The 15,742-nt window shown below is 40.1% G+C and overlaps 1 protein-coding gene across 2 annotated transcripts; it reads left to right on the top strand.

Annotated features, from left to right (window-relative positions):
- Positions 1-1,806: 1,806 nt before the first annotated feature.
- On the top strand, positions 1,807-15,711 carry LOC119658996 (alpha-tocopherol transfer protein-like). Of its 2 annotated transcripts, none has more exons than XM_038066878.1 (5): positions 1,807-1,916; positions 9,369-9,476; positions 9,574-9,718; positions 15,138-15,351; positions 15,410-15,564. In XM_038066878.1, exons 1-5 carry the CDS (start codon positions 1,822-1,824, stop codon positions 15,562-15,564), a joined length of 717 nt encoding a protein of 238 aa, XP_037922806.1. In that variant the 5' UTR covers positions 1,807-1,821. The 2 variants fall into 2 exon arrangements, with proteins under 2 accessions (XP_037922806.1, XP_037922805.1); XM_038066877.1 differs by having other exon boundaries at positions 1,817-2,203; positions 15,410-15,711.
- The last annotated feature ends 31 nt before the right edge of the window (positions 15,712-15,742 follow it).

Genomic DNA, 15,742 nt, shown 5'->3' with positions numbered 1-15,742 from the left:
GCTTGATAATTTTACATTTCGTCAACTGTAACTGCATTTTAGTACTTTTGTTTAGAATATGGACGGTTCTTGAGCAGGACGCTAGTGGGCTTCCACTACTTCGTTCGCTTCTTGCAGCTGGCATGCTTGTTGAACCTCGTTCCCCGGGAGATCCACAACGTTGACGGCTTTGGAACAGAAATACTAGGGCTGGTACTCGTTACGTTAATTTCGACGATAGCGGTCTCCGGGCTGGCAACCGCTGGCTCGTTTGTTGTCATTTTCTCGGATGACCCTGCTGTTGGTGCCAGCACAGGGATACTATGGCACAAAATGCAAATTCACTTCTAGATAGCTAAAAGGCAAGTGTCATCGCGACATTTGCACTATTAGAGTTTGCTTCTAACCTAAATGGTGCGATCCATTCTACTTTCACCTGTGTGGATAGAGGAGCTTGCAAACTCTCAGAGGCGAAAGCAGGTGAACTCGGTTTACCGGTTGACGACTCTGAGGGTCTGTAATGTTTTTGGAATCACATCTGATGAGGCTGCACGGGTGGTGACGGGCACGATCCCTGTCGACATTCTGGCAAAAGAAATGAGTTTATTGTACCATGCAAGATATATGGAGGGGCACTCAGAACGTAGAAATGTAAGGTCAGAATCGAGTGATCTCTGCCAACGCAGATGGGATGAGTCTACGAAAGGTTGGTGGACACACAGCTTCATTCTCAACATTAGGGTGTGGCTTGAGCGGAAACAGGTGAGATTAACTACCACATTACTCAATTCATCACAGGATACAGTATCTGCACGGCTTGTGGTTAGGTGATTATAGAGAATATAGTTGTGGAAATGCTGAGGTCGAAGGAGAATTGACTTACTGTTTCCGCAATCGTGAAAATACAGGAGGAGTTGCTAAAGGAGGAAAGCAGAAAAGAGCGAAAGAACCTGAAGGCAAACCCACTGGCAAAGTAATGCCTAAATTGTGATCCTGCGGAGCTGTGGTTGGAGAGACGAGTGGGTGGTTTTTAGTGATTGCGAATCCCAGACGCGCCGTTGTTTGTGAAGGGGAAAGATTTTCCACTGCCACGCAATTACAAAACGAAAAGATTAAAATTACTCTTTTATGCTTCTTGTCCTAATCAAAGTATTGTTGGTCTAGTCACGGTGGCACTGAATTCAATACCGGTGGAAGTATAAATAGACCTTCAATAAATCTGCTATCTGTTCTTTTTTCTAAAATTTGGAAATGCATTCTTCAATCGTAACGCAAATAAGAGGGGGTTTTGTTATGCAATGTTAAGCTAAAATGTTGGGATGTTTTGTTTATTTGCGTCAGCTTCCACCACATTTTCATTTTACATTATTCTATTTTAATAACTCCATTAAATTTTCCGCTTAAGGTTCTAGGTTGGATAGTTACTTATCTATTTTCATTGCTTATTAATTATTCTTCCTATCAGAAATGGATTCTTAAAATATGGTTGTGCACAATGAGACATTCATTGATATTCGTGCTCTTACGGGCATAATTAATTTGCCTACTTCGTCAATACTGGCAGTCTTGCAACTAAGTAAAATTAATAACGCACAGTGCATGCCTCCATTAGTAATACGTAGTATTGTGTATCAACATATAGCATTGGCAAGGTGAAAGTGCAACATGCAATTGCGGTATGGACAATATTATATATGTATACGTATATACCACATGTATTCTTAGTAATATGTAATCATATGTAATGCAGTACTTAGCAGCTCCTACCTCCATACTTTTTTATGTAAGTTGTGATAAGGCATCCATTGTAAAACCATTATAAATGCAAGTACCATTGCACATATGGGATCAGTAGAAAGAATAGTCCGTTCTGAGATTACGTATACTGTAGATATCTGTAGCACTGTGGAATCTTTTGTTATCTTCTACTACTTAGTGTACAACAAATAATCATGAAAGCCATAAGTGTGGAAAATCAATATGAGAAATTTTCGGATCTGGAAAAATCGGAAGTTCTCAAATTGATGGAATGGACCAATCGTCAAAAGCATTTGCCAGACATCGAAGAGATCGAAGCTATCCTGTTTCTATATTCGTGTCATAATAGTATGGAGCTTGCCAAACAAACTGTGGATTTGAATTTTACCTTGCGTACACTTTGTCCTGAATTTTTCGCGAAACGAGATACTTCCAGTAGTGATATACAGCGTGCAATGAAAGTTTGGTAATGTGTTATTGAAGAATGTTTACTATGCTGGTTTGAAGCAGGAGTGATTTGCCTACCCAAGTCTTCTAGTCGGTATAGTTGCTTCATGAGGAATGTGTAATACTATATTTTGTGCTACATAGAATCTCCTCTCACCGTATTTATTCTTCATAGATCTCTTCTGTAGCCTCTTTTTCTGATAAGGGAGGGCTCTTCAACTGTCTGTATCATAGTGCTTATTTTTGCTGTATTTGTTTCTTAATAGTACTTCGTTTCCATAAGAGTATAAGTTGGTTAAAAAAATGACACCTCGTACAAACACAACATCTTCGTTCCCAAAACCGTGTCTTTGTATAGTCTGAGCTGTAGAGGGTTTGTTGACACGTCAATCGCAAGGATGCCGATTTATTTTGGATCTAATTCATAAAGAGCATCGGCTATCTTCTAATTTTCTAGCAATCCAATTATAAACTCTAAACTTTCCTCCATTTTACTGGGAGTCTGAATAGTTGTCATTGAATAATATTTACCAGTTAATTGCCTTGCATGTTGCTAACTACTTCCAATTTACCAAGGCTTCCGAGATAATGAAGATCGATATTAACTTGTTAATTAGTGGAAGTCTGCATGTTGTTTAGATTGACTCAGTTCCGTATGAGAATAGAGGATAATTAAGGGTCAGTTTATATACTGCAAGTAAGGCGTTGTGTCTATATGTGTGTGGATGGGGTTGGGGAGATGAACTCAGACCGTAGTGGCCCATTGTGTTCGACGCCTGCGTTCTTCTCAATTTTTGCTAACAGTATTCAGCACTGCAATTACTGGTTCCGGTTTCGGCATGGGAGAAATTAAATCATCTTTTGCCAAGGCATCTGAGAAATCATTTTCTTCTATGACACCGTGGCCGAAGACCAAAAGGTAGTTCTCGAATATAGACGTAGATTTCTACGTTCCTGAACATTTTTTGAGGTGAACAAAGGAATGCTCAACCCCTCAGGGCAACTTGACTATGACTGTGGATTGCGAAGTCCCTACACTTCGATCGATTGTCAATCACCCAGGTTGCTGCCCGTAAGATCGCATACACTTAAGCCTGAAGTTTTTCCCAAGGAAAAATCAAACCTTTCCTTTTTATTCGAAAAGTAGGATCCTGCTCGAAAAGCTGTTCTGTTTTTGCGCCATCTTTGTAGAAGATCTCAGTATATCCCGCCACATTTCATTTCTTCTACCAAACAGATGTATCCGAGAATCAGAAGGCGCTCAAAAAGTGGATTCAGTTCTCCCAATAAGTCTTTAAATGTTCTGTGGCCCTCCCGTCCGCTGTTTCTCCACAGAGGTGTGAGCTGTTCTCAATGTAGTGCTCTGAATATAGTTTCGTCTTTGAAATCCAAACACCATTCAGTTTTCTCCTCCTTGTAAATTTTGAATGGTTGAAAAACCTCCCTACACAATTTTTCGCGGTCTCGGTCAACACCTACCAGAGTCACGTTGTCCAGATTTTACAGTTCACAAAGCAGTCACCCCACATATTCCACAAAAGTAAGGATAGCACACATCCTTGGGGGCAGCCTATTGTTGCTTTCGTTGTCAGGTAACGATCAACACCAACTTCACCACAAACAATCTTTGCATTAGCATAGCATAGATGCACTCAAACAAGGTATCATCGACTCAGACTATGTGACGGCATCACAATTTTTTTGGAAGGGCGCATAGTTAGAAGACCCCTTAATGTCCCCGAACACCGTATACTCACCTTACAGAAGCGTCCTTGTTCTTGGAAACCAACGAATCAAAAGCAGACTCAGATGACTTTCTACGCTCGTAAGCATTTTGGTTTTCATTCAGTGGGTGTGACCTTCTCGCCTTTTGGCGAATGCGGCGTTCAACCAGTCTCTGTAGACATTTCAACGAGAATGATGGTAAGCTGATTTGCTTGGTTTGAATAATCATCCTATGTGGTCCAGAACAAAGTATGCTAGGAAAATATTTCCTAGGGTTCGATCTTAGTATTCTGTACATTTCATGAGCATCACTGGATAAATTCCATCCATATCGCGTGCTTTGAAGTGCTCAAAATGTAGTATAGCAGCTTCTGCTTTTTACTGGTAACAACCACTCTCGCATTTTCAGTTTTTTCGCTACTCTTTTATACTGAAAAGTTTGCAGAAGTCGGCAATTCTTTCATCTGTGTACTTCCAAGATACTGCACTGACTCGCCTCGCATTTTACTGATCCAATGCTGCGGAGTTTGTTAAACCGAAACATGGCTCCAATAACAGAAAGATATAAGGACAGTCCTACAGCTTTACAGTAATCAATTTGTCTGCCTTGACAGTGTTGTTTCTACTGACGTTAGCACCGAACTCGATGTTATTCGATGCATTACCAACGCTTGGCCCGCTTTCGCTAGTTTGTCTATCAAACTAAGATTCATTTTATTCTGTAGCTATAGGTGATGTGACGATTCTGATGTTGGTCCTTGATCTTCCGAAGTCTTTGTCGCCACTTTTCTTAGTCGAAAGATTGCGTCCTCAAATTCGGAAACCGAGCAGCGTGCAACATACGTTGTATACCCCTCCTCCCATTTGTGTCGAGGTTTTCAGGTGGTCTTTTATTTTCCACTTTCCTTTTGAGTAGGGACTGAGAATTCTTTTGACACTCATACAGTTGAAATCCATACGGGCAGCCCATCGCCATATTGCAATCTAGATTCTGAAGTACCTTGTTAGCTGGTTTTAATTCAACCAATATTTTGTACAGAACTGAAGTATAGACACTGTCGTATGTCTGTTTGAAATCAGTGAACATTTGATGGACATCAACGTCATATTGTTCCATGCCAACGTTCTCTCTGTGCTGCTATATACATAGAAGCAGCAATTCGAAAGTGATCGAAGCAACGAACGAGGAGTGGATCGCTTCAAAAACAGGAAGCACGGAATAGAATATGAGAAGTGCAGGCTTTCTCAGAATACGTGGAGAGAGTCGAAGCACATTTAAGTAAACTGACAACAATGAAGCTGCAGGCCTACACGTGGATAATGGCAACCATATTTAGTACCAGCGGCAGTGACCTGTTCAGAAGCGGTCGATTTAATGGCCTCGGATTGGTACTCTTAGTCAATGATAAACTGCCCCAATAAATTACTTTACATATTTATAAGCACAATCTGAATGAAATGACACTTTAAAACCGTCATCTTTTGCTATAAACGAACGTCCCAAATTAAAAAATTAAACAGCATCATTTGCCCTATCGCCCTGTATGTTTCCGAGTGCTGGCCGGTTACCAGATGCAACGCCTCGCGATAATGGGGACAAAGATGTTGCGCTGAATCAATGGTATAACACGCTGTGACCAATTCCGAATTGAATACACCCCGATCGCGGAAACGTTGCATGAGAGGCGTCTTAGATGGTGTGGTCATGTAACCCGTAGTAATGAAACCTCTCTCTCTTTCGCTATCCAAGATTGGCTTAAATATCAAAGTCGATGGGGAAGCCCGATGATTAACCGAAACAGCGAAGGCTTCATATGTGTTGGTTTAAGAATTTCTGGACTCCACCTGAACCAAATCTATGGCCGACAAAAGTGACGAACTCAACCTAGAGAAGCCAAAGCTGGTAACAAGCGGAACAAAGGCTATAAGAAGAGATTTATGACTGCTGCTCTAGTGACACTATTTTGCATGCAAGAGTATAGCTTCTGGGTTGAGAGCTACGTATCGTCACCGGCCTAGAGTTGTGATTATGAATATTGCGTAGGAATAGCACTTGAAGTAGATGGCTTGCCGCCTCTTCACAGCTCTTTATGTACCTCTCACTCCGTAAATATAGGTTGTTGGCTATGCTCTTTCACTTGGATACACTTTAATTTCGAGGTTAACACCAGCCAATTAGTCCCTTCGCGAAGGTGTCTCCATTATGACCGTTTAGCCTATCTTCTGCTCTTTGTTAGTTTTCTGAACTTTTTTGTACGTTTCCGCCATACCAGTGGATGCTACTGCGTATCGACGACTTCTCGCCTGATCATATTAGGACACATCCTTATCTCCATGCTAACTTTTTATGGCTAAAATTACCTTTTTGATATTGCCGCCACATAAGTGCCTAACCAATGTAGCCTGCAGATCTTTGGGAAATATCTTGCAAGAATGAGTTTTAGAGCTTCCGTTGGCATACAATAAATCAGCCAGTCGGAAGTTTAGCCCCTAACTTTCCCACAAACTTTTCCTCCCAATTCCTTGCCCATCAAGATCTAAGTGATGATGTCATATTATTCTGGACACCCCACTCTATTCCGTTCTTTACCTCCAAGTCAGAAAAAAAAATTAGTCGCACATCTGTTACATATCGTTGACCGAGGACCAGTCCAGGCTGAAATAATCATTCGTGCTGCTATGGGAAAGTTTACCAGAACATTTGACATTATGCATCCACCAACTTGAAGCAAAGCTCAACGCCCTACTATGGTGCAATTTTCATTAGTATCATTGTAGAGGATCTATTCATCATCTCTGATACCCTTGGCTGCAAGTGAGGATTAAGCCCTTGCCGAACGGACTTCCTTGGTGTCAAACTATTTTCCGTTGATGTTGCATTATTGATGCTATTTTCTAAAGTAGTAGTTATGTGAGGTTTATCTAATCCGGAGGCAATCTAAGAATTTGGTTTATATCATAATTTTTTAAGTCACACGTTTTGCTCTCGGCGCCGCGTTCAGCAATACTATTCGGATAATCATCCAATCCAAATCAGTTCAGATATTGTTTAAAATAGCCTCTGTATCTTAAAAGAAGCTACATAGGGTGGTACGTTTCACCGTGACTCTGCTTAGACCGTTCTCGGATATTGAGGATAAGTTTGTGCGTTCACTGACCCTGCCGAGGTTCGTTGCATTACCGCTGATAGTGATTATTGCGCGTCCTTCCCCGATGAGTCCATACACTTTCTCCTCCAGAAATGATGATGCAAATCATCTGAGTTCATCATTCATAACTTATCAAAGAGTACTGCTTGGTAGATACTTCTCGACCAGGCTTGTAAAGCTTGTACCGAAGGACATCTATTTCAGCCATTGGTTCTTTAAATTTAATTGCACATTTGTAGGGTTGAATACGCCTTTGGAATATATACGCTTCTTGTCAGGGCCGCAACCAGAATTTCCACCCAGCATAGAATTCACAAGCGCAACGTAACCAGTCTCAAAGAGGTTTAGATAGCATTAACATATTCCCTGACTGCTCTGGTGATCACTTACGTAGCGACTACTTTTCTAACACTGTGCTCACATATGCTAAGTCTACAAAAGATCCTATATCTCCTCCTCAGAAAATGTTTTTGCTCCTGACATTCTCCAGTGACATACCAAACCCCGATAATCTTCCAACAGGACAAGGTTTCTGGTGTTGTGCGGCTTTTGCATTCCAAAGTAATGATGGACCGGCCCTATTCTCGCTTGGAGAAGCTTAGTAGCAGTAGTTGTAGGCTCCTCCAACGAATGGTTTGCGAATTTTTCATAGTGATTCAGGCTGTTCTGTATGATTTCCGATTTATGCCGAGAACTTTCCTATACTCCGAGCAATTATTACTGTCCACAATATGCCGACGGTCTCTGCCTTACTCCCTTCCAGATAACAGACAATTTTGGCTCTGCAATTATTACTGATATAACACCCAGCTTCCTATTTCTTGCATGATTCTTAAATAAATAAATGGTAAAATGGTCACTTTGTTACAAAAATATGAGCATTAGCTCGTCATCCGTAAGATAATGGCTTTATTTCAGTTTTCCTTTATACAATTTAGCAAACCCCTCTTTTCTTATTGACCTGATCGACGTTTTTGCAGTCCATGATAATTCCCAACTTGCTTGCCAGTTTGCCCCTCCCTTGCTCCACAGACTCTTCAATTAGATTTAAAAACTATCTCGTGGTTATATTCTTGGATATTTGAAGGTCCTGCTCCTTCCTTAACTTTTCGGAAAATGTTATTATATAGGCAGGACGAATTGTTTCCTTGGAGCTTATGATCTTCATCTTCAGCCTAATATGATCTGGTAGGCCGTCTCGTCAAAATCAATCTAGCATCATCCATAATGCGTTTTGTATATCGGGTATAGACATTAGTTGCGTGCAAGAGCTTCGGTAGAGAACAGTGATCAGTTATTAGAGCTATCACTGCCCTCATTTTTATTTTATTTAGCCGTTTTGATTCACTGTCCACTCTATAGCATAAATGTTGTCTGTATAGCTCAGCGCTATTCCCCATAGATAGATAAGTTGATTGGTTTTCCACCCTCTATGGTTTTCACAGTTATGGATTTGTTAATTTCAAGTGCAGTTTCGGATTCTACAAATTTTTAATGGGCCAGTTGTCAAGTTCTTAAGGTTCTGCTGACATTCTAACAACAACTCAGAAATGGTTTGAGGGGATGCAATAGCTGCTTGCCTGGTTGCCAGAGAGGTGTGAATTGTAGTACCCTGTGTCTCCCCCGTAGAGTTTCTTTGACACACAGCTTTATCCCATACACTTCTACTTGAAATACAGTGGCGTTTGTGATTTCTTGGATAACAATACTGTGCCCATTACCATAGGTTGCCACATGCCATTTGGTTGAAAGCTGATTTGCTGGAGTATATCGTAAAATTTTGCATTCACGCCAGCCTTCTACTAAACGTAAAACTCGCTGAACCAGCTCTAAGAGTGCTTGCAGGAATTTCCTCATAATAAGTACATAGACGGATATCATCAACGTATTCCTGGGCAAATACCATGCCTTATTTCCAAGTGCAGCATTTCGTCTATTGTAAGGTGATAGATTCTCCCGTCTCTGCTCACATCGCCTGCGTATAGTCGAGTATCTGGTCCCGCAATATAATTTTTGCTTGATCCGGCCTGCCTTTCAGAAACTTGCGTAGTAATCTACATTTAAGTGTTCCTTATTTCGGGTGGCCCAAATGTTCCTCAGAACTGTAAGAACCGTCTCCTTGTTAATAACAACGGCTTCAAATCTTGCCGCTTGGTAATGAAAAGGTAGGAGTACCAGGGTAGACTATCAGTTTCTTCCTCGAGTCAGACTGATTGGTCCATAACTTGGTCTGGGCCTTAATTTAAAGGAATTTTCTAATATTTGTATTTTGTGTTTGACAATAAACTATCTTTATATATGTACTTACAGCGGGATCGCACCTCTACCCTACACAACAGCAAAAGGAGAGAAAATTATTGTCTCAAAAATGATAAATCCAGACCCCAATGAATTTCATTTTGCGGATGTTATTAAATTGTAATTGCATAACTTTACTTACTTAGAGTAGGAAAGACTTTAATTGACAATTTATAAAATATCAATTGGTATGAACTCGCTCTACATTTTGCTACAGATATTTTATGTGTTTTGACTTCTGGATGATGCAAGAAGGGACTGCTTCAGGGCATATTTTGGCTTGTGACATGAATGGCTGTGTTCTTGGACACATTCTTCGACTAAGCCCATTTCTTATGAAGAAATTCCTCTTTTATCTTCAGGTAAATAGGTTTCGATTGCTCACTTCATATTTGGTAAGAGAATTCAGTGAAGAAGAGATATCAATCAATCTTACATCTAATCGGCTGGGAGAGGCCTTCCAGTCGCTAATTTCCAAACTATAACATTTCAGAAAAATGAAAAAATTTCGTTATGAGAAATGCTTGCTAAATTCAGTTACAACAATCAATTTGGAAATAAATCTTACTTGAAATTTATCTATAAAAAAAATCTACCTGTAGGTACTATATGTATATAGCAAAAAACAATTTTTATTGTTCAAGTTCAAGTCTCGATTAAGAGAGATTTACAATACACTTCTTATCTTATTATATAGCTTTTATGATTTCTCTGGATAGTAACAATCAATATAAGACAACATATCATTTTCCTATCTGTAATCAGCATTTTCCTGGTAATATTTTGGAGACTTATGCTGACTGTCAGAGAATCTTTCAAGCTCCTTCAGTCTGACGACATTTTCAAAAAACATCCTATTGTTTTTTGCCACTTTTTTAGTGACTCTTGTCTTACCGCACTTCGGTATTCCATATCTTTTTCAGATATCGGATAGATTCATTCATCTTTTCTCGTGCAAACATTACGCCCCACTTATCAGGAGATCCATTGGGGAAAAATATTCCAACCCTGCATGCCTCAAATGCAGTGAATAATCAGTCGGGCCTGATCTCAACAGTAAATTTTAAGGGCTACACAAGTTTCTCTCCAGGTGAAGACATCTAACGTTGGTTTATCCTTTTATCTTGTTTCTTTTATTCGGGAGGAGGAGGCTCGTCAAATTTTTGAGAAAAAGATGCAGTGTCTCTCTTCAGGTAGACTTTTCCCCAGGGGTTTAGATCAGCCTTCGCGTAAAATATGCTTAAGCATATTCTGAAAATTCACGTATACTTCCTGTTTCTCGCCGTAGTCCGGTCTTGGTCTGCTTGCTCAAAAGCAAGCAACTCGCAACTTCGCGATTTTTAAACGCTTTTTGGGTTCTCTAGGCCTTTTCTAGGTCCAGATTGATCTGAGTCGCTCGACGCTCCTTACTCCTCTCAGTCTACTGTTTCCAACTTTCTCGACTTTTCCATCTTCGTTGCTTAATTCCTTAATTGATAGCAGGAGGTGCATGACATTTATATCGATTTTTCTGATGCTTTTGATTCCATCAACCACAACATACATTTTTCCAAATTCTCTCTCTCTCTGTTCAAGCTTTTCACTGAAATTATTATAAATGGCTTACCGGCTTCTCACCGTTCCTGCAGAGTTTATTTTAATGGCTGCTCATCCTGGTCCTTCTCTTCTTCTTCTGTAGTTCCCACAAAACTCTATGCTGGGCCTCCAACTATTCTTATTTTTTACTAACGACCGTCCTCACCTGTACGTGTTTACTCCACGCAGACAATCCCAAATTGTTTACTTCGGTTTCATCTCCACTGGACTGTACTCTATTGCAATCCAACATAGATACTTTTGTGCGTTGATGCTCGTCGAACAAGCTGACACTAACTACTGGAGAATGACACTCACCTAAATCACCCCCAATATCCTTTCAGTATTCTCTTAGTGGGGAACATCGCTCACCTCAAAACCGGTGTGTAACCTTCGATGAAAAGCTTCCTTCAAATTTTCAATTCTTCGACGCTCTCAAAATGTTTGATTCTATCCTATGTTCCTCTTCAGGCTTTACCTTAATCTAGTCTTCGTAAATAGCTTGTTAGAAACATCTATGGATGTTGCTCTCTAATTGGGCCTCCCTTTCGTAACTGTGACTACCTCGTTTTTGAAACTGTAACGAAAATTCACCCCATCCCTTTTTTTGGCAAAAGCATTCCGTGTAGATTGTCCTTCCCCTTTCCGGTTCCGCATTCTTTATTTCTCTTACCTACAACAAAGCCGAATCTTCCTTGATATGTGCACCTTTTTTAAATCGCCTACTTTTGCCGTGTGGTTGAACTCAAGGTATTGAAACAGCTCTTGAGGGACACCTGCTCTCCGAATTGGCGAACTGTTAATCGCTTTTCATTATACCGACTGTCAGGTTTTTGACCGCTACTGATTGATGCTTGAGAAGTCATATGTAAATTGTTTTTTTCGGGTCCCTCTCACAGCTTCAATAAGGTGGTGTCTCTCGTTATTCAAAAGTTCCACTGATAATGGTGTGGTTAGCATACGGTGGATCATTGTTCACTGTCAGTTCCAGCATTAAATCTCATTTTTAACAGAATGTTGTATCGATTTTAACTTTCCCGAGAATATATCTCATATCATCTTTTTTTGAGATGATAATTAGTTTAGGCCACATTCTCCTTTTATGTATCACCTTCTTTTTTTGCACCAAACTTGTTCCTTGTCTCCGTCGCTCCTTTCTGGAGCTTTACCTTCTTTGCATTCATTGAAGCCGGTGTCAATCCTTCCGCGACTTTGGCTACTTGGGTCGGCTTTCCCTTCTCTGGAGCCCTTTCTGCCTTTTAGTATGACACAATGATCCCAATGTATTGAAGGCTTCCTGTCTATTCATCTTTTTGAATCTACCGCCCTTTGAATTTTGAGGAACCATCACTGGTGTCGCTCGCGTTTGCTTTCTTCTCAGCGGTTTTTTTTACAAAACACTAATGGATCTGATCATGTTTCTGGTGCACTTTATCTTTGCTCTCAAATGTTGTCCCTCGGAAAAAGATAAAAGATAATCCATCCATATCCGGAGATTGCTCATCTGTGTGGTGTGCCACCATATTTCGTAACCTTTTCCTGACCTCCATCTTTCACCCGCTTCGACTTTGGAAGAAATAGCTGAATCATAGAACGGGTCCAGTGCTAGCTCTTGCGGTATCTCGAGGCTAGGTGCAGTATCTCCATTATGAATTGAGAAATGAGCAGGATGTAAGGCATTTTTCAGAACCCATTTAATAAGTGCTCTCGGGAATTGTATTGTATGACATCTTTTCACTCCTTTGTGGAGTGTAAAACGTTCATACAATCTTTTCCTTCTTATTATTATTTTCTAGCGTTTGACCTTCAATAAGACTCCTTTATCGTAGGTAAAGGTAGAGAAGTGCGCACCTACGCTTCATATCCAAGCTATGATCGTGATAGATTTTTACAAGACCTACAAATTTTGCAAGGAACCAATGCTTGAATTGATAATTTGAAGGATGCTCTGCTGTCGGAATTCCTGGAAAATTGGCGTTGAAATCGCATCTCTCGGGGAAGAATAAAATAAGCACACCAAACGCTTTCGCTATCCCTTCAGTGGCATATGCATTTGGAATATAGCGAAGAAGATTGAACTCGACCGGCGAAGAGATCGGACGGTAAGGGGTTCCCTGAGCTGAAAGAGGTGAAAGGAATTCCCTGACTTGAAGGCTCACAAAGCGTGTCAAACGGTTCCAGGCTAGTTCTCTGATGACAGGGAGGTGTTTAGTTGGTAGTCCGCCAGCGTGCTGTTGCAGGAGTCCAACACTCTGTGCGTAAACGCATTCACCTACCCTACTCCCAAAAAAAAAATAGCCCTGGACGAAGACCGATATGGAAGACGTCCAGCGGCGGATACGGACCACTATGTCTAAATTCCGAATACATCACGCCAATTCTGCTGTGGAGCTGAATTTGCTTCGTGACATCGGAGGCAAAGGTGTGGCTCTCGTTGCAGAACAACACCACCGCCAAATCGACTCGCTACGCGCTGGTCCACAGTAGGTACTATTTGCTGGTCGCTGTACCCTTCAATCCACATTTCCTCAATATGTTCTTAATTCCTTCACTTATCTCCCAATTCATGATCATCATAATTTTTCTGAAGAAGTAGTGTTCGAATTTTCCGTTTTTCCTGATGATTTTAAGATCCAAGAAAGGGCATTTGCCCTTTGTTCAATTTCGTTGGTGAATGCTATGTTTTGATGTACATTGTTAAATTTGTGAAGTATTGGGTCCTCCTTTTTTTACTATCTTTTACTATCGCGAAAAAAAATCGTCCACAAACTTCATTCAAAGCCCACGAAGTGTGCCTTCTTCCTCAAATTCTTCTCCTCCTTTTTCCAATTCACCCATGAAGATTTCGCAAAGGAGAAATGATAGGGGATTCCCCATTGGTGCTCTCGACGTTATTTTTACAATATAAATTGTATGACTTATGTCATGCACGCCGTTTCCAGTTCCTTCTACAGTTTTACTTTCCTTCTCCACTCTGTAATATCCTCGTAAGAATTAAGCCTTGAATAAGATTAGTGTTTCCCTTGCTGGAATGCTACGTCGAATCAAACCACTTTTTCATCGTCTCGTATCTCTCCCACTTTGTTCAGTCTCCTGATGACGTATTGGCCGTTCTTGACGAATCCCTCACCTATTTGTTCGTCAAGTCTTCTAACTTTGTTTAAGAGCGACTTTGCAATTTTCTGCGAAGGTTACTGCTATAATCTCTCTCAATTCGTTGCCTTCTTTGTTTAGTTTGAGGAGGCATTTGATGTTGGGCAGACAAGGATTATAATCGCTTCACAATAATTGAGGACCTTTTTGACTCTTTTGATAGATTCCGAGAGCCTTTCCTTATTTCAAAGGATAATGGTGTTCCTACTTGTTAGCGTTTTTTTTGCCGGCTTGAAAATAGTAAACTGGCTTTGTGTTAAGTTCGACCTTATTCAGAATTTTAGAGTGAGCTCTCCCTTTTTGTGATTGCATCAGGTGTAAGATACCTTCCCGGATACATTCTCTTTGTTCTTGCTGTACATGGTTGATCCCCGGTTCTATGCTCCTAATGATTTCTGGATTTGTTGTTCTCTGGTGGTATAGTTGAGTCCGTTGTTGAGAAGGGTCAGCTGCTCCTCTTAGGATTTGTCAATGATGTAATTTGGTATTCTTGCCATTTTGAATTTTCCTTTGTACTGATGCCTTCTTTTTCGATCTGACTGCTTTCACTTTTTCTCCAAAATGTCCCTTTTCTTTTTTCTCGTAGATGTATATTTTGTTTACTTTCTCCCATATTTCATTCATATCACCCTTTATTCCGATGATGTCCTTGCTTAGTTTCAAGTGGCCCGAGTATACGCTTAATGTGGTTCATTTCCAGCCTTGCACATATGTCGAGACTTGACGCTTCGTGAAATGCCAAAACTATTTTTTCCTTTGTTGTATGTTTAGCCTTGTCGGATTTTCCTGTTTCGGCTAACATTTTCTTTACAGTATACCGTATTTCGGCAATAAATTGTTCCGTTCCTCAGAGTTTATTTCAACCTGACATTTTTGCTGATGGAGCTAGAATTGTTCTGTTCAACTTATTATTATTCCTGCCAGAGGCACAAACTTCATTGATACTTTAAAAAAAAACAAGGGAATTATAAATTCTTCTAAATTCTCTTCCATTACCACGTCAATATTGTATCTTAAGGATAATATTCGACTACATCAGATAAATATTAACAGGAAGCCTGTCCTGTAAGGATAAGGGGATTTCATTTCATCAATACTGTACCGTTTATGGATAAACTTCTAGCTATTATGAAGCCTTTCATGAAAAAGGAACTTATGAATGTAATGCACTTACATCAATCGGTTGAAACGTTCCACGAATACGTCCCAAAAGAATATTTGCCGGAGGATTATGGTGGACCAAAAGAGAGTCTTAAAACACATTATGGTAAATCTTTGTGTAGACAAATCAAAACTAGAGTATTTAGTATGTTTTTAAATTTCAGAGCGATTTTATGAGGATTTGAAGAATAATCAGGACTTTTTTACTAAGGAGGAACAAACAAGACGAGTCGATGAAAAACAACGCCCAGGGAAACCTAAGGTGGCATCTGATTTGTTCGGAGTTGAAGGAAATTTTAAGAAATTAGATATTGACTAGAATAAATATATCTGCGCAATAGTCATAGTAGAAATACAAGCGGAAAGTAGCAACTCTCAATCGCATTTAGCTTAGAAAGTTTTTATAAATCTTAGGAGCTATAAAGGGACAAAAAGTGAAAATTAAAGCCGTTTTTTAAGTTTTTTTTAATGGGCTTTCAATAAAACTTATCTGATAA

The sequence above is a fragment of the Hermetia illucens genome, chromosome 6, assembly GCF_905115235.1.
Source record: "Hermetia illucens chromosome 6, iHerIll2.2.curated.20191125, whole genome shotgun sequence".
NCBI lineage: Eukaryota > Metazoa > Arthropoda > Insecta > Diptera > Stratiomyidae > Hermetia > Hermetia illucens.
This window is presented reverse-complemented; position numbering and strand designations above follow the sequence as displayed.